The sequence below is a fragment of the Vitis vinifera genome, chromosome 18 (assembly GCF_030704535.1).
Source record: "Vitis vinifera cultivar Pinot Noir 40024 chromosome 18, ASM3070453v1".
In the NCBI taxonomy this organism is placed as follows: domain Eukaryota; kingdom Viridiplantae; phylum Streptophyta; class Magnoliopsida; order Vitales; family Vitaceae; genus Vitis; species Vitis vinifera.
In genome coordinates, this window is record NC_081822.1 from 36,004,616 (window position 1) to 36,020,192 (window position 15,577).

Here is a 15,577-nt window from a genome sequence, read left to right on the forward strand (position 1 = left end):
AGCATTCATCATTTTTGTTATCCTTCCCTTTCATTTGACTATTGCATTCTTAAGTGTTGGTATGTGGACTCGTCGATGTAGGGACCACATTAAAAGCCTCTTGTATTTAGTTTCTTTATTTCTACTCACATGTCTTATTTGGTTAACGATATGAAACACGCCATATAAGATCAATAATTTCAGGAATTTCAAGGTAACATTAATCAAGAGGCCTTCAAAATCAGGAATTACATAACTGCTAAGAGAGCCTTTTGTAGCTGGTGGTTCATCGCTTAAAAATAGGGGATATTTGGATAAGTCCTTATACCAAGTATATATATCCATTCAAAGAAGAGACAAAACCAGGAAAGATGAGACCCAGCTGTACTGATGGAGACCCAGTCCTAGTGACAGCTAAATTTTCAACATATTTTACAAGTCATAAAACTACAGATAGACATAGAACGATACCTTTAAAAAACTATCAGAAAAACATATCCCAGATGTGGAGAAACGAATTGTGCCCAAGATCTCATTCTTTTATTTGGTGGACTTCCAGCTTAAGTGAGACAAACTAGCTAGCCATTTCCTTTCTTTCATTTTGCTCATAGTTTTCTCGGGTAGACCTTCAACGAAATGGACATATATATCTACAAAAGGATTAATTAATATATAGTTTTGAAGCATATTCTATGCAGTGTTGCATACATATGAACATGCATAGATTAACATCTCAGAGCATCAAAGTAGCTGATGGAAGAATGGATATGCTATTCAGATAACTAGTATTTTATGTGAAGATTTTTGGAAGATTGGTTTTGAGAGGATTAACCAATTCTGCCTTTAAAAGATAGATATGTTGAGCTTCAAGGATGGCTGAATAATGAAAGACCATCAAAATATTAAGAAAGGCTCTACCAAATGAACTAAAATCTTCAATAATTTTTATGGGTTTCCAGATTGATTATCATCTTCAGCTTGCTGCTTTAAGAACTTAGGAACCATGCTGATGGAACAAAGTTTTGAGGCCTTTGTACATGTATAAAGGGGCTTGCCCAAAACTGTATAGAAATGGCTGAAACCTGCGACATCCCTCAAAAACTCCTTACAATGGTTTTCATGATAGCGTGATTTTGAGGTAATCAAATTCAATCATTTCAGGCATTCCACAGTAATATGACTATAAAAAACGCCTTCTTTTATCATTGCTATGAAGAATATATCTGGTTGATTTATTTACTGCAACAAGAGGCTCCGGACATGCATGGTGTATATACCTAATCAATCATTATAACCCTAAGACAGCTTTTGTTGGTGGTGGTTCTCCACCTTGGTCATTGCCTCCAAGTGATCATAAAGTTTGATACAATTTGTCAACATGATTTGAATTGAGACACATTTTTCATTGGTTTAGGTGGAGAATAATCGGGTTTGGGTTCAATTCATGTCGACTTGTATAACTCATTTAACAAATAAATAATTTTTTTCAACATGTATAATGCAAACTTGATCCGAACTAACCTGCTTAATAATCATGCTAATTAACGTAATTATAACTTTAAAATATTTAATTCATATTTGACTTATTTTCAATTTATTTTAAAATAAGTAGATCAATTGACTCATAAACATGTCTAATTAAAATATTAATTATATAGATTAATATAAGATGTAACTCAATTTGATTATTAAATAAAAATACTTATTAAAATTACCGCCAATAGTGGCTTGGAAATGGTTTTAGATAACTCCTTCTTCCAAGTATATTTCCAAGCAAAGAATAGGCAAAATCAGGAAGGATGAGACAAAATGTAGTGGTGGTGCCCCATTTGTAAATGCTGATCAATATTTTTCAACAAATTCAGGAGCCACCAACCAAGCTTGCAGAAACATCCAAGAAATCAAAGACTAACATAGAGCTATGCCCTAGAAAAAAGCAATCACAAAAACAAATAAAAAAATCCCAGATTTGGAGAATCACATGAGTGCATGTGCCCCAAACTTTCGTTCTGTTTTTAAGTGTATACTTCCAACTTAAGTGACACAAAACTATAGCTGCTTCCTTCCTTTCATGTGGCTTAGAGACATATGATGAAAGCTTCTGTTTAGGCTTTGATGCCATGTTCCATGCAGTGGTGTTGGATATATATGAAGATATATATAGATTAACATTTGAGAGCATCAAAGTAGCTGAAGACTGAATATCCTATTCACCTAATTTATATTTTATGTGAAATTTTTGAAGAATGGTTTCGAGATTAAAAAATGCCCCGGTGGCATGTAAACCTATAAATATTGATAGATATAGATATAGATATCAAAATATTGGTGGGCCCCTCCTGAATGTAAAAAAAAATCTGTCCAAACTAATGGATGAAAATCTATATATAAGTTCACAACTATGGGATTTCCAACTTAAGTAGGGGGAGTGCGGCGGCTGGTAAACAAACTCTTATATATATATATATATGTGTGCCCCTTTCTCTTATTCTATTCATACCTATTTATTATTGCCCAATCCCATGTTCTATAACGACAAAAATCTATCTTATTGATATAAGATGGATAGAAAAAAGATCAAGTAAATAGATGAAGGAATATATATAGAAATATCAAATTCCGACATTACCTTCAATTAAACGGTTTTTCTTAGAACTCTACTAACAACATAGGATCAAATTTGCTTATTATACTTTCTCTTTGATTGAATAAATGATTGAATAGACCCGAGATTTTATCCTACTTTTTTCTTATTTATTTTGTCATCTACACCTTTTTTGTATCTATGTAGATTATCTATATAGTGTCAATTCAACACAAGTCCTTATTTTTTTATTTGAATTTAAATTCAGATTTATTAAATTTGAATTTTTTTTTGTGTTTTCTACATTGTATTTTTTTCTCAACATTCATTCATATTGACAACTGTGTAAAAAACAACTATGTAAAAAATAAATATAATTTGATCTTGGATAAATGAATTTTTTTTCTCTGTTCCATAGGTTTGGTTTTTACTTTATCTCGTTCAAATGATGGTTTGGTTGGGTTGGCTGTGTGATAAGCAGTTTTTTCAATGAAAAAAATGGATAATCCATCAATATATATGGATAATACATACATATATATATATATATATATATATATATACTATTGTCACACATGCCATCATTCCTTCCATGAGCTGAGGTTGTTGGAGGCCACCAATAATCCATCAATTTCCTTCAAGGAATTTACCACTGTTGTATATGATTTATCGGATTTTAACTTTTGATCATCTAATCTGAAAATCAAATCTTTTATAACATTTAATATTATACTTATAGAGAGAAAATCACATCAGTTGCATTATTGCATCCAATACATCCTTTTGTATTTTCTCCAATGCCCAATTCCCCCAAAGAGCTTATGTGGCTAAAAACAAGCAAAACCTCCCACAAAACCAAAGAACCCATATAATAAATTTTGGGAATTGTGTGTTTCATACACTTATTTTAAAATATATATATATATATATCATAAAATAAGAACTCAATTTTGTAAAATTTAAATTTAATACTTAAATATAAAAATAATTAGAATTTTTTATATTTTTTTAATTAAAAATATTATATTTAACCATTCAGATAATATTTTTTAATAGTATATATCCTATTGTTTACTATCTAAGTATTAATTTTTAATGATATAAAAATTACCATTTATCATTTCAAATACTATTTTGATCATTTTAGATATTATTGATAAATGCATAAAATTTTAGTTATTTTTAAATAATTATTCTTTTATGATTTTTTTTCCAAAAAGAGGAGGTAGAAACATACTTTTATATATATATATATATATATATATATATAAATGTGGCAAAGTTGGCCATTATAAAAAAGATTGTAGAGTTAACCAAAAGATTAATAATTTAAGTGTCTCAGATGACCTAAAAAATATGCTTTGTAAGGTAATGTTAAACTCAGATTCTGAATCAAGGACTGATTCAGATAATGAAGATGACATTAATCAACTAGACAGTAGTGGTGAAGTTTCCAGCCAATCTTCTAGTGACCAAGCAGAATGTATTAAAGGTAATTGTAATTGCCGTCCTAAAACTATAAATGTCATAAGCCAAGATCAGGAATTTATCCTAGATACTGTAAGAAAAGTTGAAGATGAAAATACTAAGCAATATCTTTATGAAGTTTTTAAGAAATTTGTTGTTAAGGTAGAAGCCAAGAAGACTGTTAATCCTTACAACCTTAATGATATCTTAAACAGGTTTGACCAGTCGTCTCCCAAAGAAGTCAGCATTAAGGAACTTCATGAAGAAGTTAAGCAGTATAAAAAGGAGATTAAGGAGTTAAGACAATTCATAAGTTTAGGTCTCTCTGATCTCCAAGATCAAATCAATAGAATTGGCAACCAAGAAAACCATATGGATATTCCAGAATCTTCTCATGTTAATGATAATGAGACAGATACTTTTTTTAATACTGTAAGTAGGGTTATCTTCCAGAGGTGGGAAGTCTCCCTTACTATAGTAGTCAAAGATAAATTTGTCTTTGATATTATTGCTTTGATTGATTCAGGAGCAGCTGAAAATTGCCTTCAAGAAGGTCTTGTACCTATTCCTTTATGCGAAGAGACTAGTCAGTCTCTATTTGGAGCCAATGGCAAAAGACTTGCCATTAAGTATAAATTAACAGATGTTCATATCCGTAACCATGACATCTGTATTAAGCAAACCTTTATCCTTGTTAAGGATCTTAAGGAAAAAGCCCTCCTAGGAATACCCTTCTTAAGCTCTATGTATCATTTGTGGGTAGATAACCAAGGTATAAGAACAAAGCTTTTTGATAAGGAAATTCTTTTTGAATTTGCTAATCCTGTTGAAAACATCACTCATTGTGATCAAGAAATTAATCTTGTTAGAATAGATGATCCACCTAAGATATTAGGTACCCAATTCATTCATAATCTCATTATAAATGATATTTTAAGCATTCCTTTATGCATTTCAAAATTTCAAACTGATATTTTAAACCAAGGAATTTTAAAAGTTGTTTTCACATCTGAGAAAACAATTAAGTATATAGCTTTTAAGTATAATTTAATTGATTGGATTATTTTAAAATCTAATTTTCAAGGTAATTCTATTAAAGGAGAATATTTCATCCCTAATCAGCTATCTCGTGAATTTTGCAGGGTTCATGAGATCATGGCCCCTAAAAAGAATACCTAAGCTCCTAGCTCACAAAAATCCCATTCCAGTCAAGCTAACCAATCCCCTACTCCTCATAAAATGCTTTGGAGCCAACAAGTTGAACAAGAAGAAGAAGAAACACAGCTTTTGGCAAAGCTTCATTCTTCTAAACCTATGCATGAATCTAACTATATGCCTAACAAGATGTTGACCTTATACTATGATCCTTCGAATCCTTCTAAACCAGTAAAGGCAACTCAATATCCAGCTATCTCAGGGTCTAAGACCTTTAAGCAAGTTACTATGGCTAATCCCTCTCAAAAGGAATTAGCAACAAGCTCTTCTTTTTCAAGCAAACAAATTGTGGTGGCTGCTAACCCTACACCTCTTTCAACAAAATCAAGATATTGGCAAAAAGATTTAAATCAACCTCTTTTTGTTATTGAAAGAGAGTTTTTTTTCTGAAAACCCCAGAGAGATTGCGGCAAAAGCTTTTTATAAAAATTTCCACTATCCCTCTGTTGATCTTTTAAAAACAAAAGAATTTTATGAAGCAGTTCTTATTGAAACTGGTTCTGTTAAGATCAAGCATAATGCAGATAAATTCAGCAATTTAGATTTGGCATTTTCCACTTGTCATATCTATAAGATCCTAACTGTCAAGCAATGGGGTGGGAATCCCAATCTTTCAAGGGAATTTTCTGAACCATCTAAGCCAAGATTTTTTAATTATTGGGATTATCAGAAAGCATGGTTTAAAACAAGTAATTGGCTTGACATCTAAAGGAGTTTCTACCTTTTTCTGGGTATCTTTGTTGACCTTTCTTTGGAAGTGTCTTGACTGCTTAATATTATTCATCCTATAATTGTCATGGGTACCTCTCTTACTATGGTAAAACTTATCTTTGCTAGGCTTCCTACTTGGTTTTTGCTTAGAGGGAGGCATAGTTTCTTTTTGACTGAAACCAAACTGGCTACAGAATGATCCAAATTCATTCTTGTAGATTTTTTGTTCATTCTTCATTTGTTGCTTAAGCTTGAAGTCATTACACAACTTAATCCCTTCAGCTGTGACAATGCTTATAATCTCACCATAGGTTAGCTTATCATAAGGGATTTGACCATTATACTGTTCCCTTATCTTGATCCTAATTCTCTCAGAGAAAAGCTTGGGTAATCCTGAGATGAATTTTTCTTTCAAAAAAGATTGGTTACAATCTGATTTTAGCATGACTTTGGTTAGGAAGACTTCCTTATACCACCTAAAATCATGAAGCTTGGGACACTTAAGGTTGGTTAAGAGATCTGCAGTTTTATCCTTAACTTTTGCAGGATCTCCAATGAAGTGCTTGGATATTGAGTAGATTAGAGTAGCCACTGCATCCTCAATATCTTGGCCTTCTTCGTCCTTAACAACCTCATTATTCTCATTAATCCTATAGGCTTTAAGGATACTATTTCTATCATCAAAAGTGAGATAATTATCCCACCAACCCTTAAGCTAACTTGTAAAGCCAGCAACAATGGTCTGAGCTACAGCATGATCTGACAGTCTATTGTTTAATTTATAGGCTGTACTAACCATGGTCATTTCTTGAAGTTTAGTGAGTATGTTATACTCTGTCATACCGTCTATGTTCCATTCATAGATAGTACCACTGGTGTATGAGGCTTGAGTATATTGATTTCTTTCCTCAAACTGCATGTTAGGAAAAGTAGGCCTAGGATAGTAATTCCTAGTCTTAAAGGCTTCCAAGTTGTTAATATCTTTTGAAATAATTTGATTATGGGGTTCCTCAAACATCTTAATTAGTTCATCAACTTCTTCTTCTGAACTAATATCACCTTTAACCATATTGATTCTCCTATGAGGCTGGACAGTCAAAGGGGCAACAAGATTATCCTTAATCTTCTGATTAATCCTATCAACAAAAGCTTGGTTGATTTGGGGATTTTCTTGGAACTCCTTAGAAAATTCAAAGGACTTAATTTTATCAGTGCTCTCAGTGTTATAAACACGCTTATAAGGATAATCTAGATAATCCTCTTGTTTGAAGAGTTCAAACCAAATCCAAAACTTAATATTTTTCTTTTCTTGTCTTAAGTAGACATAGAATTCTTCTTGGTGAATGGCTTTAATGACTTTAGGGATAGTGCTAAAGAACCAATCATTTCTTTGCTTATTGACTTCAGAATAGAAGTCCTTTCTTAAGAGATCCTTATTGATCTCAAAGTCCTCATCACTTAGGCTTATTGTGTTAATCATCTGGGAATAGGCAGGAGACATAACAGGGGACTCATCCTGTTGGGATTCCTGAGTAGACTCATTTTCTTCACTGTAAAATGGTCTAGCCACGTTGGTGTGACTTCTAACACCTGTTAGCTTAATGGTCTTAGGATTTCCTGAGCTGGATCATTCTTCTTCCCTAGTGGTTCTAACTGGGATGGAAGAGCTTGAAGCTCTAGAGGGTTCATAAACAGAAACTCTAGGGATACTGGAATGCCTGAAAGAGTTGGAGAAAACTAGTTCTCCTCCTCCATCTGGATATTGAACAATTTGTTCAATACTTTCAGAACGTTGTGCAATGGCTGGAACAACATTAGCAAAATGCCGATTTTCAGGGAACTCAACATCTTTCCACAAGATCTTCTTGGGGATGATGAAATTTGACTTATCTAGCATATCTGAGTGAAAGTAAGTGGTCTCACCTTTAGGACTGGTGCAAAGAGCCCCAGATCCAACGCTTGTGTTCATGCTCTTATAGGCAAACCTGGTTATGATTGAAACAGGACTGTTTCCTGGTTTGATCTTAAAGCCATGGGTCTTCATATGCAGGACAATGGAATCTAAGATGTTTGCATCTCTTATTCTAACTGTGAAGTTAGGATAGCACTGGAAATAAACTGGGTCATCATTCAGTCCAGCTTGGACTGCGCCTATAATAGAATCTCGATATTCGAGATGCCTATTATCCCTTAAACACATGACAATAGAGGTGTTTAAACCTAATCTTGTCAAAGGCTTAGCTGCTACTTGAATCATACCAAAGTGTATGAAGTTATAGCCATCTCTCTTATGCTTATCAATGGATCTGTTATCTAAAAGTCTTATGACTTGGTCGTCTTGTTCTAAGCTGACTGACATTTCAGAGGTCTTAATGGTATAATCTGTGAAGAACTTAAAGGTTCTTTTCTTATAAATTTCTTGATTAGACACCTTGGGTAACTTCCAATCATCTAAATCATTTTGGATTTTAGGATAATTGATTTCTTCACTGTTTACAACAGTATCTTGAGAATCACTGGATCTCCTAGACATGGTTTTGAAAATTGAACTCATTTTAGGGTTTTTGATCTAGAGCCTAATAGCAGATTGACAAACCTTATGAGACGTCACCCCAACCCTCTTACAGCCTAACAAACGCCTATCCACGGCTAACAACGACTCAACCGACAGGGATCGCGCTTCTAGGCACACTGCTACCTATCCTAGGATAGGCCAAGAACACCCAAAACAAGACCCAACTTCCCTCCCACATGACTCTAATACCATAGACACCCAGGACAAGGTCATATGCAATGAAAATAGGAATTATGTCATGATTCAAAACAAAGAAGAGGGTTAGATGATACAAAAGATATCCAACAAGAAATTTAAAGAGAAGGAACCAAAAAACTTGTTAGTTCATAATAAGCTTAAAACCGACCATGTAGGCGGTACAAAAAATAAAAAACATAAACTTAAAAATAAAGCTTAATTAAAACCGACTATGTAGGCGGTACAAGAACATAAAATAAAATGAAAAACATAATTAAAAACCCTCCATATAGGAGGTAATCAAAACATACTTATATTATACATAAGGAGAAATATCTTACAATGGACAGGGGTAGGAAAGCTTGAAGAAAGCTTGGGGCTTGAAGGGTTTTAAAAATCCTTCCAAGGGTTGGAAAGGCTGCTGATTCTATATATTTGATAATCGTGGATGTCCGGGTCAGCAATTCCACAAGGTCCTGAAGTTAACGATCGGGTAAACCTCCAATGGCCCTGAGGGGGCTCGAACCGGTGATCATTGAAGAGCAAACCCAAGACCGGACCAACTAAGCTATCCCTTAAGGTTGAGGTAGAAACATACTTTGTCCCATAAATTTTCATGATAGCACCTTTTCAACAATTTTTTGCCACTTCGTATCAACAAGGTTGTCAAAAAACAGCTGGCTAGCATTGTACGCAGCAACAAGAGCTTCAAAAGGGTGTTTTTTGAAGCGTCCAGTGAATGAAATTGGCACAATCAGAATAGATGAGATGAAGTGTGGTGGAGACCCACTAGTAAAATCAGCACCCACCAACCACGCTTCCACTACCATACGAGAAAATCCCAATCACATTCACATATAAAACTAAAGACAAACACAGAGAGAACAACATCCAAAAGGAAAAAACCAATCAAAAACCCACATCCCAGATTTGGAGAATCAATCTGAGCCCCCAAAAAAATCATTGTTTGACTAATTTAATGATGGAATCCCAGCTGACGTGACCCAAAACTACTTCATATCAAGAGTAGACTTTCAAATAAAGTGACATGTAAGGGTTCAAAAATGGACCTCAGTCCCATGTTCTATATTGTTTTTTGATGAAGATAAAGATTAATATTTGAGGGATTCAAAGTATGGATGCCATATTTTATCATCCAACTTGTATTTAAATTATGGGAAGAAGTTTGTACAAGAGTACTGGCTTTGAGTAAATTATAAAGGGTTGTTTGGTAAACCAATTTTAGCTTTAAAAAATTATCTGTTTTTGACTTGACAGGTGGTTTGAAAACCATAAAAATTAGGATTAGGCTTCCGTTTAGAAATGTACTTTTTTTATACTTAGTGAAAAAATACCATCAATATGATATTATCCTCTCATTCATTTGTAACTTAATTTGATTTATTTGTACATTTATATTTAGATCTCATTCATTTGTATCCTTGTTAGACAACCTACATCTCCCTACACAACATATTCGATGGCTTAAATTCTTTGTTTTATAGGTATCCTAAGTTGTCATAATATTTTCTAAAAAATTAATTTGAAAGCAATATTAAATTTTTAAATAATTTTTCAAGTCACTTCTTGTATGATCAGATTTGTTTGTACTTTAATTTCATTTATTTATACTTTTATATTTAAGTTTTATTCGTTTATATTTTCATTAAATGACTTATATTTTATTATATATATTAACCGTCTGGATTTTTTATTTTGTAGGTACCATTAAAATATTATAAAATTTTCTAAAAAAATTAATTAAAAAATAATATTAAAATTTTCAAGTCACTTCTCTTATAGTCTTAGTAACACTCTATTCCATTAGTTTTAAAAATTATTTATTATATATATATTTGTTAAGGACTAGTTTGATGCCCATGTAGATCATGTTCACTTTGAACTCAATGACAATGATATTCACGACTTTATATCTATATAATGCCAAAATTCTCACTCCAAAATGATGTGGAATATCATAAAATGCCAATGTCTTTTTCATAATTAGACAATTAAGAAATATGAAAAGATCTATACATACCTAACCTTATCTCACATATTTTTGTTATTTTTATAAAATAATAAAATCCATGTATTGGGGTTCCTAATAAAGTCAAATTTCATGACTAAAATGCTTAAAATATTAATTAATCAAATTAAATAAAAATTGATTTTCCAAATCCAATGGTATGATAATGTATAATTTTTATTTTCCAAAATTAAGCAAAATTAACTTATAAAATAGCTTTTCCCCCTTTGATTTAATATTTATAGTATTTTATCATTTTATTTAGAATTAATTGACATATAGTAAAAATAAACAAAATAGTAAATGATTGTTTTAAAAAAAATTAATACCTTAATTTTTATTAAATAGATTTTAAAAGTCATTATTTGTTTAAGGTAAATCCAAGGGAGTTATCACATTTTATATAGAAATTGTTATCATTTTCTATTTTTAAAAATAAATAATAAAAATTATTTTATAAAAAAGAAACATTTAAAATTCTATTTTATATTGTCGGTGTTCTGGTTATTTCTTTTTAAAGTTATTTTAAAATTTTAAGACGTGAAGATGTGAATGAATAACCAAAAAAACTAAATATTTTCTCTTGTGAATGAAAATAAATTTTAAAAACTTTATTGGTAGAAGAAGTTATTTTTTTAGAATAAATTTAAGATATTTTAGAGAATATTTCAAAATTTTCAAAAATATTTTTTGTGAACTATTTTAAAAACATTATTCCTTGCTATTTCTATTTTCCCCTATTCCTCGACGGATTCAACGAAAGATAATTAGTTCTTCCACAGAGTGAATAAAAAAATATCCTTGATTCTCGACTAAATTCCATGCTGAATAAGAAAATGATCATATGTGGTGATTGAGTATATTTAGGGCAGAATTTCATGGTAGAGTCTCTGTACAGCCAACCATGGAGACAGTTTGAAGCTCAAGAACCTGACACCTCCCACACTTTTTCCTTTTCTGTCAGTTACAAGTCTCCCTTTCTTTTGCCCTTTTTGTCAGTTACAGCATTAGTCCCTAACTTTCTCGCAATTTCCCTCATTTTCTCTCATGGTCCTTCTCACACTCTCAAATCTTCCATTTCTACTCTTTAATTCACTCCCAAACCCCAATTCCTTCTCTGGGTGTTCCCCAAAATCGGCATTCTTTGCGCTTGTTGGTGTAATTTTTCCTAAATTTTATTCCCTTTTTTTATGGGATTTTTGAGGCATTCTTGGCAATGTCTTATAGCTATTCAGACCCACCAAGCTGCTGCTCAGCTTCTGCTGAATTGAAGCTCTACCAGGCCTTCATCTTCTCTGTTCCAATCTTCTTCACCTTCATTCTCCTTTTGTTGTTCTACCTCTTCTATCTTCGCCGTCGGAGGGTCGATTGGGCTTCGCTTCGGATGCGATCTTCTATGCAGAACGATGCCGATCATGCTTCTGGAGTATGTTTTTCCTTTCTCTTTTTTTTTTTTTTTTTTTTTTGTCCTTTTGTGCTGGTTTACAATATTGGGGTTTTTTTTAATCTGTTTGGTTGGTTAGAAAATGTGAGGAAAATGGAGAGAAGTTGAGAGTTTGAATGTGGGGTTTTTGTTTGGGAACTAGAAGAAAGGGTCTTGTTTGGTTTTTTTCTTTCCCCCTCTTCTGATCTTCTACTATTCGGGTTTCCCTTGTCTGTTTGGCTGGTGGGAGAATGTAAGAAATGAAGAGACTGAGGTTTTGAATCTTGAGTTTTTTTGTTGTTTGGGGACTCAGGGAAGTGCATGGTTGGTATTTTTTTTTTCTCCCTGTTTGGCTGATGAGAAAATTTGAGTATAAGTATGGAACTTTGAACTTTGAATCTTAGGTTTTTTCTGTTTAGTACAAGGCATGTTTGGTGATTTTTTCCCCCCCTTGTTTGCTTGCTGAGAAAATTTGAGTAAATGTGAGAATTTGAACATTGAAACTTTAAGGTTTTACATGCGGAACTTGGGCTGATACAATGCTTCCTGGAAAAATCTTCATTAAGAAATTTATGAAGGAACAGATTTTTTTTTTAAAAAAAAAAAAAAATCTTTTGCTGTCCCAATTCTTGGAATTTTTTTAAGATTCATAATTTTAAAAATGCATTTTCAAGGCTGAACCAAACATACCCTAAACCTCTATGCAATGGAACCAAATGCAGTAATTAGGCCAGTCTTTTAGTATGGAAACAAAAACAACATTGACATACATTTTCCATTTTCTTCCCTTCCTTAAGTTTTCTCGGCAACCAAACAGAGCATTTTTATCTGTTCACATTTATTTTATATGTTTGTGTTGTCTCTGATTTAGGTGTCTGAATTGGGCTTGAAGAAAGAAGTGAGAGAGATGCTTCCCATTATTGTATTCAAGGAAAGCTTCTCTGTCAGTGATACACAGTGAGTTGGCATTCTTTAATTTATTTTTAATTTTGTTTGTTTCTCTAATTGTTTATGTTATCATGCATGTGATGTTTTGTCTATGATACATGGACAATGGCGGACTAGCCCGACCCAACCCAAGCCTGGCCCGACGTTGGGATGATTTTGGCAAACGTTTTTAATAGTTTGGTTTGGTTTGAGTCGAGTTTTTTTAATATAAACTTCATTTAGAATTGAGCTTGGATTAAGATTTGGGCAATCCGAGTATGATCCAAATCCCATTTTATATCTATAATTTATTATTTATATGATTTTCATATAATTTTAAGGGAAAATAAAATGTCAAATTTAATTATATTGTGTACCATTTTTATTTTTTTTAGAAACATGAATAGGATTATTTTTCTTTTTTACGTATATTGAAATATTGTATCATTTGCCACTTAAAATTTGGTATAAACATGTAAAAGATTAAATTTAAAGAGATTTCACAGGCAAGTTTAACCCTAACTCAAATTTGAGTGATACAACCCGAACACAATTGAGTCTAGAAAAATCAGGTCAAGTTGGGCTTTTAGGCTGAATGCTTTAGATTAGAGGTCAAGTTGGGTTTGGGTCAAGAGTTTATTATTTCGGGTCAAGCTTAGATTGGTAGAAAATACAACCCAACTTGCCCAAATTGCAATCCAAAGTCTAAATTGTTGTGAGTTTATGGGTGACATTTGGTCCAATTATTTGAAATATTAGGGTTCATAAGTTGGATGTGTTTTTGTAATTGAGCATATCTTAGACTCTATAATTTTCACACTGTTGCATAGGAAAACAATATTCCTAGAGTAAACCCTGTTTTCGTTTTGTAGAATAAGAAACAAGATATTGAGGTTTCACCAATGAAGGGCAAGATGAGAGGATCATTTAGTGAAGACCAATGGCTGCACCTAGGGATGTTAACCGAGCAGGTTAGGGGCGAGTTAATCAAGTAGGTTAGGGGCCAGCCGCTCACATCCCAATCCCGCCTTGATTAACTAGGGTATAAGTGACAACTGATAAAATCAATCTAATTCAATCGAGACAGACTTAAATTGGTTAGATTTTCAACAACTTGAAACTGGCTTAGTGGTTCAGATTTCAATTTTCTTGTCTCCTAACAAATAACAACCAACCCAAACTGATATCTCTTGTCATTTGTAAATGTTTGATATTTGATGCATCCATTATACTTTGAACTAGAAATTTTAAATGTATGTAAAAACCTATTAGGTTTAAGGCCTAAATTGGTTTGCATCCAACTGATGATTTAAACCGAATCAAATTGACCTTAAAAAGGCTTAGTCTAGTTAATTTTTCCATAATTAGAAGTTTAGTCCGACTTTGATTCAATCATAAACCATCTTTCTTGTTGCAGGTGCTCAGTATGCCTGGCTGATTATCAAGCAGAGGACAGGCTCCAACAGATACCTGCATGTGGGCACACATTTCATATGGACTGCATCGACCACTGGCTCGCCACCCACACCACCTGCCCACTCTGCCGCCTTTCCCTCACTGCAGCTGCCAGAACTCCGGCTGAACCGCTCACTATCCTAGTAGAAACACCTCATGGAACTTCCCCAGAACAAACACAGCCTGATACACAAGTCTCCCAGCCCAGGAATGAAAATGAAAGAGCTGTTCATACCACCACCATGGAAGCAGAGGGAGGAAGCTCTGAATGTGATGACTGTGAGACTGGAACCAGAGATGCAAGGAATGAGAATGAGAGGCATGAAGTGTAGGGACGATGGATCAGGTCATTGGCAATTTGTAACATACTTAGATTAGTCTAAATATGGTGTAGTCGTTGTTCAGGAATGGTTTGTTAGTAGCCTAATGAGGGCTGCTGGTGTTCAATTTGTTCTTTCCATGTATTCAACTTGGATATGATCAGTTCACAGCTCAATTGAGCTTGATATTGACTTGAAGCAAAGCCTTGGTCTTTTGGAAAGAAGAGAATTGGGGGATATTAGATGTAAGGTTCAAAGTAAAGGATTAGGTCCTTTAGTGTATCCAAATTGAACCCTTATTTTATGTAAAGGTAATTTGTTGATGATACGATTATAAGTTGTAAGTTCTTTCATAAATTAGGGACATTTTTTATGTGATGAGGTTGATGAGAATTATTCCTTATGAATGACTGGAATCTTCTTTTATGATATGTTACATTTGGTTGGCGAGATAGAATCGAATAGATACGGGTTGTCTTAAGATATGATTTTCATTGAGATATAATATCTTAAAGTATATAATATTGTAAGATATCTTACCTAATAAAATATATTAGATAATACATATATTAATATTATTTTATGATATATTTTATTAAAAAATTTAAGGTTTTTTTTTTCAAGCATAAATTTAATTTTATAATAAAACATTATAAAAAATGGATAATTTATCCCATTATTTTTTTTATTTAGATAATTTATCTCTACACTTATT

The 15,577-nt window shown here is 32.8% G+C and overlaps 1 protein-coding gene across 1 annotated transcript; it reads left to right on the forward strand.

The window, feature by feature from the left end:
- The first annotated feature begins 11,509 nt into the window (after window positions 1–11,509).
- On the forward strand, window positions 11,510–15,235 carry LOC100251770 (RING-H2 finger protein ATL7). Its single transcript, XM_002266283.5, has 3 exons — window positions 11,510–12,163; window positions 13,032–13,117; window positions 14,505–15,235. The coding sequence occupies exons 1-3, from the start codon at window positions 11,954–11,956 to the stop codon at window positions 14,872–14,874; spliced, it is 666 nt and encodes a 221-aa protein (XP_002266319.2). The 5' UTR covers window positions 11,510–11,953; the 3' UTR covers window positions 14,875–15,235.
- The last annotated feature ends 342 nt before the right edge of the window (window positions 15,236–15,577 follow it).

Coding starts and splice junctions, on each gene's coding strand:
- LOC100251770 (XM_002266283.5), top strand. CDS start 11,954: ATGTCTTATAGCTATTCAGACCCACCAAGCTGCTGCTCAGCTTCTGCT. Junction 12,164..13,031: donor ATGCCGATCATGCTTCTGGA/GTATGTTTTTCC, acceptor TCTCTGATTTAG/GTGTCTGAATTGGGCTTGAA. Junction 13,118..14,504: donor TTCTCTGTCAGTGATACACA/GTGAGTTGGCAT, acceptor TTCTTGTTGCAG/GTGCTCAGTATGCCTGGCTG.